This window comes from Tuber melanosporum, assembly GCF_000151645.1.
Source record: "Tuber melanosporum whole genome shotgun sequence assembly, scaffold_28, strain Mel28".
Taxonomy (NCBI): Eukaryota; Fungi; Ascomycota; class Pezizomycetes; order Pezizales; family Tuberaceae; genus Tuber; species Tuber melanosporum.
Genome location: NW_003298952.1, coordinates 307,195 through 326,358, shown reverse-complemented (window position 1 = coordinate 326,358; position 19,164 = coordinate 307,195). Strand labels below are relative to the sequence as shown.

Genomic DNA, 19,164 nt, shown 5'->3' with positions numbered 1-19,164 from the left:
ATCTATTGCGACTTCAACGCTGAGAGCGAGCAGTCTGCGGCTACTGTGCTGGGGGCACTATTGAAGCAGGTTATCGCAAAATTAAGTCAGATTCCGGAAGGGGTACAGAATGCCCTTGAGCCTGCGAAAGACCTGGTAGACAGCTTCCAGAAATCCTAGCCATGCTCACCCAGTCTCTATTGTGTTTTCCCTGGGGCTTTCTTTGTATCGATGCTTTAGACGAGTTTCCCACAAAGCGGCTGCCGGAGCTTTGGGAATCTTTGAAGCACGTTGTTCGGAAGTGCCCAAACACTCGGCTATTCCTTACCGGGAGGCCTCACATCCGAGATGAGATCCAGAAATGTTTCCCCGGGGGTGCTGATGTAATTTCCATCAGTCCCACCAAGGAAGATATTGGAACGTATGCTACGATGAGGTTGAAGATGGACCCCGGGCCCTATGAAATGGATGAGAAGTTGTGGGCAGATATTCTCAGAATTGTTCCAGAAAAGGTGTCTAAAACGTATGCATTGTCCAGAAGTTTTGCTCTGCGAGTTGTTAGCTAATAATGCTCTTCCTCAGATTCCTTCTCGTTGTCCTTGCCATGGACTCAATCCTTGCAGAGGTCACTATCCCCCGGAGAAGAGAAACACTGCACAAAGTGGCCAATTGGCTTGGTTTAGATGATGCATACAGCATGGCATTGGCTCGCATAAGAGGTCAGGGGGGAGACCGATCGAGACTCGGAATGGATGCGCTAATGCGGGCTTCTCACTCGGAGCGACCGCTAGAGGCCGATGAGTTGTGCCACGCACTGGGGGTAGGAGTGAGGGGGACTGACTTTATGTTTCACAAAGTACCTCCAATATGGACAGTACTAGGCAGTACCTTAGGACTTGTCACAATTGATGAGAAGTCATCGACTGTCCGTCTCCTACATTTTACACTTCAGGAGTATCTAGGAAAGCAACCCACCCTATTTGCCACCGCCCATTCGAGAATGGCCGAGGTCTGCCTCACCTATTTGAACAGTCAACACATTCGGGGGCTTTTATCTAATATTGACATTATTCTACCCACTACACCGTTCCTCGAATATGCTACATGTTCCTGGGCAACCCATGCCATGATGGATGTTACGGAATCAGTGGAAACTCAGGCGTTGCGGCTCCTTGACGGATACGAAAACCATATATCCGCTAATATCCTGTTACAAAAGAAAAGACCCTGGTATCTTGCCCAGGGGCATGTGGAGGGATTTACAGGACTCCACTGCATAGCATTCTTAGGGATAAACGAGATCGCACGTTCCATGGTGGAGACGAGAAGATGGGACCTAAACAGACGCGATTCCGGAGCCTCGACACCATTATTGTGGGCGGTTACATATGGAAATGAGGAGGTGGTAAAGCTATTTCTAGAGCAGGTAGACATCAATCCCAACGTGGCTGACGGAGATGGCCGGACGCCACTCTCTTTGGCTGCGGAATGGGGACGGGAGGACATAGTTGAGCTTCTTCTCAAACGCGGGGGTGTGAATCCTGATTTACCGGATGGCAAGGGTCGAACACCCCTGTCTTTTGCGGCCGACTGGGGGCGGGTGGATGTGGTGAGGCTGCTTCTAGAATGCACGGACGTCAATCCCAGTTCATCCGATAATAATGGCCACACTCCGCTGTCATTAGCTTCTAAGCGGGGGCAGGAGGCCGTGGTGGCGCTACTCGTGGAGAGGCAAGCCAACATCTCGGATCCACCCGATTCAAAAATCCAAGCACCACTCCCCATACCTACCATGGACAGCCATGGCAGCACTGCCACGCCACCACCTAACTCACAAAATCTCAATCAAGAACTGTCGAACAAAAGCAATTGTAGAAACCCACCCCCGACGCCGAGAGGGAATGCCCCAGGGCAAGAACCGCCATCTCTACCTCCAGAACAAGAAAACACTCCTCTCCCAACCGCAGATGATCCTAACGCTGCTGCTACTTGTACAATTTCTCGTTGAGAAAACCTTTCGCATACCCTCCGGCACGTTGTATACCTTTCCAATACCCTCCTTGGCTAAAACATGCCCTCCGGAAGCAAAACTATGACCCTCAAAGTACAGACCTCCATAGACTAAGTATTTCCAAGGTTCATAAGGTCCGAACACTGAAGTCTAAACACTTCTCCCAGCAAGACACCGTGCCAAACACTATAGTCTAAGCGCTTTCCCCAGCAACCAGCGAAGATAGAAGAAATGAGAAACAAAACAAATAAGAGGAGGAAGGATTTATGTATTTAAGGCATGATAGAAGTTCCAAATAATAAAATAAGGAGTGACAGCGAATACCAAACTACCTACGCATATTACCAAAAATCCATATACAACTTCCGACTCCGAGTTAATATACAATGACGGTACCGATCGAGGAGAGACAATACTTTGTTTCTTTTAATAAGTTGAAGGAAGCAATCGAGACGTGGTCTATAGAAGACCATTTCACATTTTCGGTAGTGAAAAAGGATGTTAAGTGGGTAGATTATCGTTGCCGGGCACGTAGTTTGGGTTGCCCATGGCGTGTCTTTGCATCAAAGACTATGGACGGAGAGTTGCAGGTAAAGAGAATTAGCACTATGTATACCTGTATCGCAGCCCCAGTTTCTGCATGAGAGGTGGCCAATACACAAAATTGGCTTCAAAGAATAGTTCCACAGCACGTATTTGTCACCAAAGCAACCAAACCAACTGAAATTGTGGAAACTATTCAGATGCATTATGGTGAGAAGGTTAACTATGAGGCTGCAAGGGTTGTGAAGACAGCTCTGATTGCAGACCGGCTAGAACACCAGCATGAGCACTTCCATAAAATCCCGTCCTACTTACAGCTGCTGCACCAACATAACCAGAACTTATATACAGATCTTTATACAATTATTGATAATCATGGAAACTAAGTATTTCAACGACTATTTATTTGCCCTCAGGAGTCCCGCACATCATTTCAATCTATGAGAAAATTTATAGCTGTGGCAGGGACCTTTCTGAAAGCAAGATTTGTATAAACGCTACTATTAGCTGTGGGAATTGACGGTAATGGTAATATTCTAGTACTGGCCTGGGGAATTGTGGAGAGTGAGAATGACAGCTCATGGAGATACTTTCTGGAACACCTCAGAAAAGCAATCCCGAGTCAGCAAATATAACATTGATTAGTGATCGTAATAAAGCACTCCTTGCTGCTGATAAAGTAATGGGAATTGGGGTTGCTCGTGCATATTGTTGCTTTCATTTGAAAGAGAATTTTTGTAAGCGGTTTACATGAGGCTTGGAGCCATACTTTTGGCAAATGGCACATGCAAGAACGAGTGATAGTTATGAAGAAGCACTTACTGAATTACGCAACTTGAGTCCAACTGCAGCAGATTATCTTGGTAATATTGACAAAACACTATGGGTTACAGCTTTTTTTCCTGGCAAGTCCTATGGTCATAAAACTTCTAATATAGTTGAGTCGATAAATAAAGGTTTTAAAGCAAGACCGTGAGCTTCTGATTCTTGACTTACTAAATGAAATTTGGATTTATACTATGAACCAGAGAGCTCAGCGATATGAAACTGCCTCTGCCAAAGAGCAGCAACAAAGCCGGTCTGACTATGCTTTCAGTTAACTAACAATTTCGCGAGCCTGAACCAGAAAGAACACTGTCAATATGGCCAACAACACCTTATTCATGGTTCAGCAAATCAATAATAAGCAATTTATTGTCAACCTCGAAGCTCGCACCTGCACCTGTGATCACTATCAAGAGAATGATATACCATGTGGGCATCCACTGAGCTCAATTCACCATATAGGTCAATCAGCCCATACCTACATCTCAGATTTCTTTTCGATTACCACCCTTAAAAACACCTATTAAAGCAACTTTCATCCTGTCATACTAGCTAATCTTGATAGTTTTATACATAACTCTCAACTGGTACCGGCTCCTTTCCTATCACCTACAAAAATCTGCCCCAAAGCCGGATGGCCAAAGATTGTACGTGCAACACAAGAGAGTTTTCGGGCCCAGATTGTGTGTGCTCGAACTCAGATAGCACTTATTGAGGGTGCTGAAATACCAGTTGGAACACAAAAGTGTCAAAACTGTGGTGAACCTGGCCATAATCGTCATACTTGTCAAAACCCAAGGCTTGAACTTTTACTTTAGTCCTATTTCCTTCCGAAGAGTAGAAAATGGGGGATGAGAGGACCGGGTCGCGCCCATTCAAGGTCAGAGGTTGTGGTGGTTGGACGGGTCGTGCCTGTTTTTTTTTTTGTATTTTTATCTGCTATGTCTGGACCTTGAAAGCCCGGAAAAACTTATTCTATTGTGAGTTTTCTTTGGACTTCAGAACTATTGGGTTCCTGGGGAAAGTGTTTGAACTTCATTGTTTATGGGTTTCTGGGGAAGGCGCTTAGACTATAGTGTTTGGCACGGTGTCTTGCTGGGAGAAGTGTTTAGACTTCAGTGTTCAGGCCTTATGAACCTTGGAAATACTTAGTCTATGGAGGTCTGTACTTTGAGGGTCATAGTTTTGCTTTCGGAGGGCATGTTTTAGCCAAGGAGGGTATTGGAAAGGTATACAACGTGCCGGAGGGTATGCGAAAGGTTTTCTCATTTCTCGTTCCACCTTGATCGTTTCTCCCGAGAAACAACCTGTCCCGCCGCCACCCAAAATCTCTCGGGGAACCCAGTCAGTCTCACCCACGCCCATCTCCCTCAACCCTCCCACCCCTATTACCCCCGCGCAGGCAGAAACCGGTAGCTACGGTTGTTTCTTCATCTTGGGCACCGTAGTCATGTTTCTTGTCATTCTGAGATGCCATTTATAGGGGGGGGGTGGATATCATTCAATTGAATTATTTTGTGCTATAACTTTCATCGGCATTTGGAGTGCTGGAGGTTTTCGGTTTTTTGTATTACAAGATTTTAGCATATATTGGTATGGCCAAGTTGTGTAATAGGGTGGCAAATGTATCTGTAAGAGTAGTAATCCGATACTATCTGACCCTGATATGACGTGCGTAATCCAGCATCACCGGTAGATTCACCCTTCCGCGCCCGGGGAATAGAGGAGACCAAGTTAACCTCTTTGATCACCCTATCCTCGCTTCTGGAATTCAATTGGCGCTTCGTGGGTTGCTCCTGGGGACTTTCACTTTTCACACTCACAACCCCACCAGCGACATCATCGTCGTAAAATGCCTTATGGTCTGACGACGAGAACGGTTTGATGACGATCTAATAAAACTTGGTTGGAAATTCGATCTTATCTCCACTGATCACTTTACGGGAAAATTCCCTATCAGACGGTCCTCGCCATCAGACCGTAAGGAATTTTATAGTTATACGAGTACTTGGCTAAAACACAACACCTACCCACTCAATGGGGGAAAAAAAAGAAGGAAAAGAAAGACTCCCCAACAGAGACTTCATCTCACCCGTTAGGAAACTAGTCTAAGGTAACCCGCACCGCAGATCATGAGCCTTTGCGCAGCGAGTTCGAAGGACTCTTTGCCAAGGACTCTAGAGCAGAATTAGGATTTCAACGTCCAGGTACTGTACCGTACAAGTAGATAAACGATTGGAATGGCCTGATGCGCAAACCGGAAGGCAAAACAGGCAAATTGAGGTAAAACAAAAGAGTCTGGGGGATACCGGAGCCCCTGCATGAGTAAAAGTGAAAGACACTAAAATGGAAACATCAAAATGTGTGTCAAATTGAGAAACTTCCTCCTCCTCCTAGAAATAATAACAATTAAAAGACGGACCAATGCCATTCATAACATTGCTCTGCCGGAATGTTACGGATAATGCCCTCCAGACCGATACCTAGGTTCCGCAGGGTGCCCCTGATACCACCGAGCGCATTATTGAGCCCTGCTCCCACCCCTTTTACCTGTAAAAACGTACCCGAGAACCTTATCAGGGCTTTCCCCCAACTGGGAAAATATTCTTCTTATCTCGTCGAGCGCCCTCGCGAGCATCTCCTCCTGAGCTGTGTATACCGGGACACCGAAGGCCCCCTCAATCTCGGGCACGACGAACCTTAGCCAGGACTTAACTTGCTCGTGGCCTATGGGTTCTGTTCGACAAGGGGAGAGTTGGTTAGCAAGGGGGGAAGCAGAATATGGTTTCATATTAACCTACCTTCGATACCCCTGGCCAACGCTTCCGCCCTGAAAAGAGTTAGGAGGCTCTCCTGGAGCTTTTGCTCTCTCACAGGCTCGGTACCGTATGGCATTTCTCTGGGCTGTGGGTTCAGCAACTGCATCTTCGGCGAGGCGGGTTCGACTGGTGGTATCTGGGAGTACTCACTTGCTTTATGAGGGGAAGGTAGTCGGTAGTGAAAGAATTCACTGTCTTGGGGAAATGTGGGTGGTGTTGGGGGTGTCTCCTTATGGACTACTCAAATACTCGTTGATATCTGAAATACGTAAGGGTATGATGTCGTGCGATCGCACAAGGGTGAGCGCGCCTGGCGCGATGTGAAGGTGAACCCCAACGAAAACAACAATGGGTATACAAACACTCAACCCAAGCTGGTGACGTCCCACGAACAAAGAGAGAAAGCCGAGCTGCAGGAAGGAAGCAGTAAAGAAAAGGTGGGGCGAATTGACCTGGCGTCGGATTGGGTAAACGAGGGGCGATGGTGTTGCTAGTCGTTGTTGTGCGCAGCCTTGTCTAAGATTGGCGTGGACCGTAATTCACGGAGCGTAGTATCATAGTTATATATACGTTGTTAATTGTTCTACTCGAGTACTGAAACAGAGCTGGACGTTGGAGTTAGCCATCGCAATAAGGTCTAGCCTAGAGCGTTAAATGTCACCTTTTTCCTTCCCCTGCAATCCGAGGAAGGCAACTATAGTCATTTCAGCTCTTGCAATACTGGACTTGAGTCCTAACCCTGCTTAGGTGCCACTATGGTGGTTCCCTACTACTGCTGTCATATGAACACATTCCAATGGGTTTATAAATCTGAGACTCAAGAACGCACTCTTCCGGCCGTTGGGGGATTTATGCTGACACAGCGAATTAAAACCCTAGATAGGCCAGTGAGTTCTTCGGGCTGGGCGCGAAAGGGTGGGAGAGCAAAAAAGCGAGCAGAGCTCGAAATCCAGCCGGGAATAAGCATAGTCTACCGGTACCCTTACCTCATCACTCACATCACCCCTCACCATATGGTTAGGTTTTGTATGTTGCACTAGCTGTGGGTGTTGTATGGACCAACTAGTGTAACATACGAGACCTATGAACTGTACCTCCGTATTCTATATATTAGATAGTTTCACACAAACGGTTCACCACAGTTCAAAGAGCCGGTTCGCAGATCATGAACCGTGAACTGGAAAAATTAACCACGGTACTAGTACCGGCTCCGGAGGTGGTACTCGGGATGGTTTGGCGGGTCAGACGATGGCGTGACCGTGCACCGTTGACTTGCACAAAAAAAAGGATTAGTCAACAGTCTTCCAAATTATCTCTTGGCTACGAAGTAGGTAGTAAACGGGTAATCAGTACTAGGAGGTCTCACACCATACCGCAATGAACCTGCTAAAAATCTCAGTATTCATCCCGGATATGAACCATCGGTGTGAAACCCCCTTCTCACTTACCTGGAGGATGTTGAGCTTAGTCTAGCTCTCGGGGGTAGCTGGAAGGCTAGATGGTACACTTCTAGTACTAGTACTCGAGTATAGTATAACACGAAGTTCCCCCTGTTCGATCCTAGGCTAATCCCGATCACTCATAGTGAGTTTGCGAGGTACCGAGAGTGGGCCCTATTACTCGAGTAGAATCTACAGGTTTTACTAGCGGGGAAAAGGTCCAGGAAGAGTGATAGGGCAATATCACTAAAACTTCAGGATATTGCCACCTCCCCTACATTCTCTTACTTTCGATAACCTCTCTCCCTTACTAGCGATTAAAGCTTCCAAACCACCAGGTCCCCGGGCTCTAACTTTTTATAGCAGCGGATACAGTATGATACAAGAAGCAGGCGAGCAAAGCCCGCTCGATTAGATGTCATTCATTACCAGAATATCCGTGGAAACCACCGCATCAGCCCACGATGGGTTCCCCCTGGCAAGTCAAGGGAAATGCGAAAACCGGTTAATGAGGCCCAACACGTCTCAAGGGTGCAGAATGCGCCGCGTGGACAAGACACTAACCCCACCCCACGAGCTTCGTCTGCGAATCCGGAGATTAGTGGCCTCTCGGGTATAGCTGATTGCAAGAGCTTACGGCACCGCACGTTCGTCAGCGGCTCGGTCCGTTCACCTAACCCCCGGGTGGTGTTATGGGGCGGGAGTCCGAACCCCAGTACATTCTACGTGGACAAGAGAAACAAGGGAGTGACCAAAAGAGGGTGTTGAAATTGACATCTGCTAATGGGGGGGGGTGCATGAGGTTTGCGTAAATGATATGATATGACGAGAGGGAAGGCAATCAATCGTAAGGGATCCTTATAAAGACTGACGGCAGAAAGAAACGATCGAGATGAGAAAGGAATATAAAATTAAGTTCACCGTGATCTTGAACTCTCCCTTGAACTTCCAACACCTCTGGTACAAATATAGCATCGCTAACTCGTGTCTATTCTCAGCCCGCCCTGCCTACTATGTTTCGTGTCTACACCATCAAGTTTCGGTATATAGAATATATATGAAGCGATCTGGAGGGCAAAGGGTTAGGCTCGAAATGCTAGGAAGCCTATTACTACATTTAGCATGTCGGAACAAAAGAAAAATCATCTCTAGCGCTGACCACCTCCACTCGCTCGTCCGGAGAGATCAATCTTCCGCATAACCTATTTAGTGCCTCTTGACTTAGTCCCTACCCTCTAGGATGCCACGATACCGCAATCCTCCAATTGGTACTCCCGGAATTGCTGTATACAGCACCGTAAGGGGATATACAGTCAGCCGGCTTTCACATCGGATCTCTTTACTGGTAGACCAAATTTCTATCCTCATATACCATCACCAGCTAGGAAATATGGCTCGAAAGATAAGTTTACATCGAGCAGGATATGGTACAACACGATACAGTATGGTAGCAGGCCATTATAAAAGAAAACACCCCAGATCTCAATGGAGATATAAGAGGGCGGAGGGTTTACACATGGGCCTACGGAGGAGAAAGAAAAAAAACTATCATACCTTGGAATTTCAAATTCACCGTCAACCACTAGCATCACCGACACCATAAAACCCAAATAATCTAATAGTTGTGTTATGACGTTGGCACTGCCTCCTCTAGTTTTTTTTATTTTTTATGGCTCTCAGAGGAGCTGAGAAGCTCTCCTTTCGCGGGGGTCTTCACCCCTTTAACAGAATGAGGCAATTCCGGACTATAAAACACATGGTTCGACTACTAGAGCTTTTACGGTAATAATTTCGTGGATTCAGCTCTCCCCTTCCTCAGCAACTTCCCCCTAGCCACAATTCTCCTCAAACGCCACCAAAACCCCACCTTCAGGTCTTTTGCTTAACCATCCCCCGAGGTTCCCCGCAGGTCGGCGGCCTGAAATCTGCCTGTTGTAAGGAAATTTAATTTATCAGCACTTTCTACGACATGCACTCCAACTACAAAGTCAAACATTACCAAGCATCAAATTTTATGGTTTGGGTACCGCTTTTCCGGTATTGTGCCTTTCAGCTGTAGTTTGAGGTGCAGCGTCTGTCATCTGCAATACGATAACGATACCATACAGCATTACCGGTATTCGAACCTAACTAGGTTAACCGGAGTTTTCGTGAGGCGAAAAACATAAACAAAAACGCCAATATTGATGTCATAGTTCATACAGCGGTCAGAACTCCCCAAAAAAAAAAAAACCGCTTGAACCGGCCAGGCCCTAGATGCGCGACTACCGGTAATCGGTGGGGTGATTCCTCGACTTGAAAAAATCTTAAGGGGGCGTGTTCGGCTCGCCGTGGTTTGTAAGGTAACTCTTACAAACCGCGGTTTATAAGGTTAGTGGTGCTTGGCAATACCTCACAAGCTGCTGTTTGAAAACTTTATTAAAAATCTTTCAAAACACTTATAACTGGTAAATCTCAGGGCTTATTCTCCCATAACATAATGATAATGGTATTATTAGCACAGTTATTTAGGGTCTAAGCCCAAATAGATACAAATGGTTTTCTTACATTACAAAGGTTCCGTCAGGCGTTTGGCAACACATACATTACAAACCACGACGAGCCAAACACTCTTACTAAAGCATGTCTGGTTGGTAAGGCACCCTCTCGCAGGGTTTGAACATATAATCTACCCAAACACTTTCCTCAATCCCTATAATAGGAGAGCTTTCTCAGTCGATGAACGTAGATGGGTCTATGTATGTTTGTGAACGGTTGGTATCGAGAAAAATATCTATCTGATGATACTGGGTGAGAGAGTATGATTTGTAAGCAGGGAAAGACGACAAAATCGAAGGTATGTTGGGTGCCTACGTAAAGTGCTTTTTCACCATTATCATACATGTTTTTTTAGATGCTCAGCACAGGTACTCAAGTACGGTACACATAAATGGGTCCCAAAGTGTCTGCCACCACCAGGGCCGGTACTTCTTGCTCTTCGGGTTAAACAAAGCTAGCAGCCCTTCCCCCCCTGGGCCGGTCCGCTACCCCTGCTCGATGCGAACGTTTCTAGACACCGATATTGATGTACTACGGGTTGTCGCACAGCAAACAGACTCGAAAAAATGGGGGAAAGGTTCGTCGAGTTGTGTGGGAATCTCAGAGCAACCTAAACCCGATCTAGCACGGTGAGGCTCCCCGGCTAACCTAACCAACCTCAGACCTATGGGGGGCGGGGAGTTCTTGACCACGATTAGCCAAACACCGGGTGAAGGACAACCCTGAGTGTTGGTGAGCACTACAATCGGAAACGGATAGGATACGAGTAGAGAACACAAGAGAAGAAACTATGAGCACATACTTGTACAAGTCCTCGTCTCCTGGGAACCGTAATCCTTCACGGGTAGGGGAACATGAACGGGGGAACAGCATAAAAGACCTACTAAAAGCGGGGGTGTTAGAAGCATGATAACCCAACTGTTGCGTGTCGGACCTTCACCCGAATACATGGAAAAGGTGGTTTCACCATGTTAAAAATTGGAGGACTTTTTAACCCAATCACTGTGCCGCAGTATAGCATTGGGTGTTGCGAATGGGGAGGGACATACAGAGAAAGCAGCTTCGCGTCGGGAATAGTGTACTTGTATGTCTCGGAACCCTATCCACCTCAAACACATGCCCATAGTGCATATACTGCGCCTAAAAGTTTAAGAAAGTTTCATGCTTTACACCGTTGTCCACATGTAAGTATAATACGTTGCACACTTTTTTCCGGACCAATTCCAACAGCGATACGCCGTTCTCTAGTCTTTCCGAAGAAAACCGAAAAAAACAAGCTCAATGTTTCCACGTTTTTGCCTGATGTCCCCTCTTTCATGTTCCTCTACTCAGGCTTATGCAGGGCTGGTTCCCGGAACGTGAGTTATATGTCCTTGAGCCCAGATCACTATTAGACTAAGGTTCCCGCAAAAAGTTGCCCCGGTGAGGCCATAAGGTAGGCCATAACTGGATCACTCATTCGCATCACACATGCCAGAGACCCAAAACAAAAGCGATCAATACAATTGATATCAACGACCTATTGCGTATGTCCCCCCGTTGGAGGTTAGTGTGCCAAGCTACTTTTTGTATACGAGTAGTCCCGGGTGTGGGTTGGCCCGGCGAGCCCTAGCAGGGTTCGGCCTCACTTGCCAAGTCAACATTCCCGATTGGAAAACCCCTCGCTCCTCGTTGGGGAATTGCCTGGCTGATGGCTCAACTAAACTATTCTTGAAAACTCGTGGTTCTAGAGGGGGTATGTGGTCGAGTAATAGGAACCATGCGAAATAATTTATTCAACAAAAAAGGTCTGGTCGGTGAGTAGTAATCTAGAAAGGTACAGTACAGTACTATCAGATGTATATGATACTTGTACGGTAGTACTAGTATCATACTGCACTAGGTGTACTCGTAGTTACCTCACACGCGTGGGTTTCATCAAGTGCCATAAACCCTGCCCTGGCAAGCACGAAAAAAAAAAAGGAAAGAAATATGCTATGCATCTGCTTTCAGGACTACAGTACCAACAAATATTCTAAATTCACCTTTGCCCCAATGTTGGAGGTAGATCGTGGCATCAGCAGATCTCTAATATTTTTTTTTCATACTCTTTCGGCGAGTTACGTTCCCCCCCCCAGCTCCCTCACCGACCCTGGGCGCCAGGATGATATACAAGTACTATAAACTCGAGTATCTCCAAACCCTTATACGGCGAGCTCGGCGACCCCACACCTCCGCTTGAATCCAGGGTTACAGGTACCACCGATAGATTGACGTCGATCCCTTAATCCGGCACTCCCCCGTAATTACGTGATATCATATATACATCGCTGCATCCCCCTGATACCCCCCTCCGATGCCCCTCTCTCGGCTCCGCACCGCTTGCTTGATACAGGCAGACATGGCCGGTCATGCGGCTCATTTTCAAGGCCCCCGTCGTAAGAAATCGCTGAAAGGAGAACTAAAATGCGATAGGGAACCAGGTTCAACTGAGATTACCAGGTTTGTTCGGGCGATTACAGGAAACGGGCTTGCATCTGTTTGAGCCCATGCGCGATAGAGAGCTGCCGACGCGGTTAGACAGATATAAACTCTTATCCTGCGACTACCCGAATACGGTACAACATGAAGGTGCTGCTGGGTGAACGGAGATGGCAATTGAAATACATCCACGTCGAGTGTAAGAATGAATGCGAGGGAATTGCGGGGGAAGGGGAACAGGGCGGGAACGAAACTCAACAGGGAGTATACCCTTCCGGGTACGGTAGCCAACATATATACGCTTACAAGCGGGGTTCCGGGGGGCGGGAGCAGCCCGACGAGTGCTTTCGAACCCACCCCCCCCCTTTCGAAACATGCAGGGCTAGCATGACGAACCCGTTTTCACCAGCGTTAGAAAAGTAAAACAAAAGAACCGTGGTGAGTAAAATTGTCCATCAACAAGCCAGAGATCTCTGGAGCATTCAAAATGCACGAATTGAGGTAGAGGCAGTCGGGAAAGTGTTAGAGCTGCGTGAGACGACTCAGGGGTCGGAGTGGAGTGATTGCGGAAGCCTTGGGTATTCTGCAGACCTCCTGAGATGGTTCTGCAGAAATGCCTTTCCTTCGTGACCAGTAGTGTGGAGGAGTAGGGCCTCACCTAACTAAAAAAAAAACAATGAAAAAAAAAGTGTGTTGGCCCAGCAATTCTAGTCGAAATGTATCCCCTGGTTGTATCATACCCACATGCGGACTAAAAGGTTATGGCGCCACAGTCCTTGGATCTCGGTGAGTTTTTTCTCATATTTCGCTGATCAGCACGAAAAAGGTATGATTTTAGCGCAATTCGCAAGAATCCGGGATTCAGAGCCGGGTGTGTTCCAGCGATTTAATTTGTACTCTACAGTACTAGGGGCGCGTCAATAATGGCGCAACACGGTGGCAAGGGATACCATCTCTGGCAGAATTTGGGCGCTGGAAATGATCGTCAAGAATGGGGAGCTAGTAGTGGTTTTGTACTGTACAGTAAATTTTGTAACTCGTATGAATAGCATTAGAACTCTGGCATTAGGTACTATTAACAATTTTCGCAAAAAAAAAAAGTTACCAAGATTTTTAATATAAGATGGTGATTACAGGTCAATTCGCTAGGCATCATAGGATATGATGTTGGTTAACTAAAATCTGTCATTGGGTGAACTATTATTATATTTTATATCTTATTGATTTATATACTATTATTTATACCGACTTACTCTACATCATATTATCGACAGAATGCTATTTAATTCTGTGATTTGTTGATTTGTATCGTTATAGCCTGTAGCCGTTAATTGGTATTGTGGCTTTTGGAATTCTGGTATTTTGTTGTCAAACCGGATATTATTTTGAAATCTTACTATTCTGACATGTTCTATAGGTTTCAGAATGAATAATTTAGACTCCATACTAATTATTCATTAAATCAAACCTCACTGCTATGATTCTCACTAGATTTTATTTGAATAGGTATGGTAACTTCTTGATTTCATATTTGTGACCTGAAGAGTTTCGTTTAATCTACGGCACCGAACCAAAATTCCTCTCAACCCTACCCTAGCATGTACTCCATGCTCCAAACTAGATGATGAAGGCAAAGCCCTAACGATATCAACGGTCGAGTATCGCCCCATCGTCGTAGCCTACCTCTTGGTTTCAGCATCTGTTGGGCCAAAATCACTTACGGTTCGTACTGCGGGTTCCTTTGACTCCCTTGTCGAGCTCGGAGGCTCAATGCCGCTTGAATGTTCATCTTTCCGAGCAAGAGGTTTTGAAGGTGTTGCACCATTCTTGCCGCCCCCGGTAAAGTACTGTACTCGTACTCGTACAGGAACCCCTGGACGGGCCGCCAACTCAGGAACGAGGAATTCTTCTCACGCGCTTCGCCGCAAGTCTATATTCGAAACTCCCCGTACGGGCCAATCTGCTTGGAAAGTTCCCGGCAAGAAAGCTTCCCAGGCAGCCCGCAAAAGATCTCGTGCACGGCAAATGAAAAGAGTTCGCAATTGGACTGACGGGAGAGGAGCGGGAAGGATTCCCACAGGATATCAACGAGAGAAAGGGGTGAAGCCCGCCTAGCGGCTTAGGTCGTCGTGGTGGATATCAGCGGCAAATACATCTCCGCGAAACAAACTTGTGAATACTGCTCACTAACTGCTTACCCCAAAATCTCGTCAGCTCAGAGATATAGTTAAAACAGCAAGATTAATAATGACGAAAGTGTTGTTTTTCCGGCCGCACGTCGAAAAGGGTTTCAAGGGGGTTACGTATTCCCGTTGCCCCCACAATCCCTTACCCGTAGCAAGCAAGTGTTGGGTAAAAAAAAAAAACCGGTGGTGAGTTTGTGCCTGTACGAAAACCCATATACGCACGGACACTTTGTCATGTTTAGCGAATCCCTGTTCTCGGGTACGGTACGAGTGCCATCGGGTATGTTTTCGCACACACTAACTTGTGACCTCACCAATTTTTAAACATTTTTTTTGCTGATAAACCACTTTGGTGTGTGCGAAGACTTTTTTTCTTTTTTTTTTTAAAAAAAAAAAACATTTTCCATTTCGTGCTTTCTAACTATACTAAAGTATCTGCACTATTCTACTACCCTTTACAATTTAATCCCTTTATTTGCTTCTCTGCAATTTCAATTCTCTATTGTTCAATTTTCCTTTCCCGTACTTACTAGCCCTATGATACTTGTACTGGGTACTATTTGGCTGCTCAGTCTTGCACTCTCTTGCCTTCTTCTCTCCCTTAACTTCCTCATTCTCTCTCTCACAACCCTCAGCATTTCCCTCCTTTCCTCCTCTCCCTTTTCCTTTCTCCACCCTCCTCAGTTTTCTCTCCATGTCTGTATTGACATCCCTCTCCTTTCCTCTCCATCCCTTATTCTTCCAACTTTTTTGTTTCTTTTCATCCATTTTGTCCTTCTAGCAAACTTTAATACCCTTTCCATTTCCTCTTCCCCGAATAACAACCTGTCCATTTCCACTCATCCTGCTCTTTCCTAAATTCCTTTCCACTAATCTTTCTATACTTTCTCTCTTTTTTCTTCCCATTACTGTAATATGTTTACAAGATGCTAATCACGTTATCGGTAATAGGTATGATAGTTGGCAGGTGGCCTGCTCTACCAGAGAGGAGGTAAGAGCTGAGAACTAAAGGAGGCTTCAAAGGTGTATGGGGAAAACTAAAGAGTAACTGTTCAACCAAGTATATTGAAATACTGTCTGTCAATAGCTGTCTTCTTCATCGTGGAATCAGGTAGTCTTTAAATACACGAATCCGTTCATGTCTAGTATAAATAAAATTAATCAAAGGTATCAAGCAATACACTTTGGTAAAACAATTTAAGTATCAAAATGATACTTGAAACAAAACTTAAAATAAAATCAAGTATAAAAAAAGATACTTAAAACAAACCAAGTATCAAAAAATTACTTAAAACAAAACATAAAACAAAACCAGTAACTGAGTACCCGTACTAGTTACAATAACTAATAGTAAACTAATATGTGATCCCTGCTTTCTATTCTCCTGTACTCACAACTACCTCTTTCTTCCATGTACCTCACTCTTCTCATTTCCTCATGATTTGTTCTCATCACTATCAAAAACTGACATTCCCATCTTTTTCCTTCATGTTCCCTTTCTCCTCCTGCTCCTGTGCCAAAATATTCCTCTCTCTTTCTCTTCTTGATCCAAAACTTCTTGTAACTTCTTCTCTCCTGCTTTTCCTCCTCTGCTTCAACTCCCTCTATGACAATACATTTCCCAGTACTTCATCCTCCTCGTCATTCCATGCCCCTTTCTTTGACCTTTCATCTGCCTTTTCATTTTCTTAAATGCACACATATCCTGGTACATAACTTAACCTTATTATCCATCCCAGTTCCCTAACATTTTATCTACCAGTGTTGTCCTAACTGCTCTCAATATCTTTCTCATCCCCTTATTCACCCACACTTGTAATCTTTCTTTCAACTCTTTCTGACCATTTTAGTGCAACTCTATTCCATACATTAGCACTTGTTCCACCACCATTTTAAAAATCTCTTTCAATACTTCCACCGAAGTCCTTCTAACTCCTGTGCCTGTTAATATTAGCATCAACCTCCATCTTTCTTCTGCTATTCTCATCCTATTCCTAATGTTATGCTCCCACCATCCCTTATTATACTACAGTCACATCTCTAGCACACTCACTTCTAACCTCATTCTCAAATGTTCTACCAACCATCTCATTTTTCTTTTATAGTCTATTCTATCTTTTTCCATCCACATTCCATTCAGTTTCCTCCTCTGTATATCTATATCCCATCTCCTTAATCCGCTCTTCAAATATATTTCCATCTCTTTTACTTTCTCTAAAATTTCTCCCTCACTTCTTCCTACTACTATGAAATCCACATTATCCACTACCATCACTATGTACGCTCCCTCTAATCTTTCTTCCCTCACTTCCTTCAATACTCATCCCAACAACAATGTAAACAATACTGGACTCAGCGGTGATCCTTGGTCTGTTCCCCCTTTTGTTCTCACTATACTCATTTTTCTCTTTTCTACCTTCATACTTACTTCTTTCCTTTAAAATCAATTCTATCTACTCTTTTAAGTATTCTTTTACTTCCAACTCATCTAGTCTTTCCCTCATCTTTTCCACTCTTACATTTTCATACACTCCTTTAATGTCCTTACACAATAAAAGCCTCCTATTTCAATTTTCTTCCTACTTCTTATACAATTTTCCCACTATGTTCATACAACTTCTCTTTTATCATGCTCCATACTACTCATCCCTTATCTCTTCCTGTCCCCATTTTTCCAATCTTCTACACAATATTCTCTCTAACTTCTTTCCCATCACATCTAGCAAATTTATTATCCTGTAACTCCCTGGTAATCCATAATCCTTCTTCCCCAATTTTTTTACAATTATTTCCACACTTTCTCTAAATCTTTCTAGCACTTACCCCAACCCTAAAAATTGTCTGTATATTGCCTTTATTGTTCCTTTTCCTCCCTCTATATTCCCCAACTTCTTTCAAGCCTTTCCTCCTAAACTTTCACTTCCTAATGCCTTTTTATCCTTCTGTCTTCTTATCACTTCTTCTACTTCTTCTCCAATTTCTATCTTCGCTAACCTCCCTCTCTCCTCCTTCTGATCACAGTCATCCTGTTAGGTGCAGGCAACCTGCATGGACTCAGAGTTGCCTCAGCCAACCAAGATTCATTTCTGTAGATAGAGATTTTCTAGGAAGGCTTGAAATATGCTCGTTTCATTTATAATGACTAAGAGTAAGGCGAAGTAGTTAATGGAGAATAGAATGGTAAGAACAATACTATAATAGTACTAAGGTCTCTTCTCTGTTATTTGATGATGTCTAAAAGCTTGGGAGAGACTTCTATATTTATATTCCGTATCTGAGTATTCGTGGACTATATCTATCTATTATACCAACTATATACCTCTCTGGTTATATCTCATAATATCAGGTATTCTCTAATAGTGTGAACACCTGGACACCCTGAAAACCACCACTCCTTCTTTAGTAATTATGATTTTGCTAATTAGAAACTATGCTGTTCTAAATAGTAATTATTCAATTATTAGTATAATGATCTCCTTTCAGATGATAAGTTCTTGGTGATGGGGAACAATACTTCACTACTTCTTTTCTTCTTCTCGTCTTATGATAGCACTAGGCCTTTGCCTATGTTACTGATAGTACAAGACCTTTGTCTTCTACCAGAAATTCCTATTGTAAGCTTTCTCTAACTCTTCTTGGTGAAGAGCTTTTCTCCACAGAATAGTAATAAAGTTCATGATGATGATAAAGAGCTTAAAAGTATTGTTAGATTCATTAAGGTAATAAATCATAAATGTACTTAGAATTCAATCTAATTTTATTTAAACTCGTACCGCTAACAGTGGCATATGACAAGCCCCTACTACTACAGGAATACTGCTAGCTGGTATACCACTAATCCTAAGCTAACTAAGTCTAAAGCCCTGCACATACCATCCCCAAGTGATGCCTGCACGAGAACTAACTACAAGGCCATCAAACAACCCAGTGTCCATCCTGGTCCCAGTCCTTAGCCCCTCTGGTGTGAAACCAACCAGCGCTAAGCATAGCCAAAGCTGAGCAAAAGACCAACCCGACCAGGTTTTTGTCCAACAAACATAAAATCACTACCACTCGGTCTGAAAACTGTCATGCAAAACCTCCACCACAGTAGAAAACCAACAACCACACAAACTAAACCTACTGGGAACACAAAGGCAGGGAGGCAGCAAGCAACATATCAACCTCTCCTACCCGCATGCCAGGCCGTTGACCCTATGAATCTACTTTGCTGGTTGCCTCCAAAAAGCGTACCAGAGAGGAGGGCCTGTACCCACTACCTGTCCCTCAACCAAAACATCACAAATATAGGAAATCCATAGAAGTAGTAACAAACCAAAAAGGTCAGTGGAGCATATCTCCCACCCGCGGTACCATACCTCCTG

The 19,164-nt window shown here is 44.6% G+C and overlaps 1 protein-coding gene; it reads right to left on the bottom strand.

Annotated features, from left to right (window-relative positions):
* Nucleotides 1–5,361: 5,361 nt before the first annotated feature.
* GSTUM_00006580001 (uncharacterized protein) lies at nucleotides 5,362–6,629 on the bottom strand. XM_002838778.2 has 3 exons: nucleotides 6,328–6,629; nucleotides 6,160–6,257; nucleotides 5,362–6,094 (listed from the first exon to the last, which is right to left on the bottom strand). The coding sequence occupies exons 2-3, from the start codon at nucleotides 6,251–6,253 to the stop codon at nucleotides 5,880–5,882; spliced, it is 309 nt and encodes a 102-aa protein (XP_002838824.1). The 5' UTR covers nucleotides 6,254–6,257; nucleotides 6,328–6,629; the 3' UTR covers nucleotides 5,362–5,879.
* Between the last annotated feature and the right edge of the window lie 12,535 nt (nucleotides 6,630–19,164).

Excerpts from the sequence above, each read along its gene's own strand:
- GSTUM_00006580001 (XM_002838778.2), bottom strand. The coding sequence starts at position 6,253 with ATGCCATACGGTACCGAGCCTGTGAGAGAGCAAAAGCTCCAGGAGAGC. Across the intron at positions 6,095-6,159 it reads GTTGGCCAGGGGTATCGAAG|AACCCATAGGCCACGAGCAA; the intron begins GTAGGTTAATAT and ends CTTGTCGAACAG.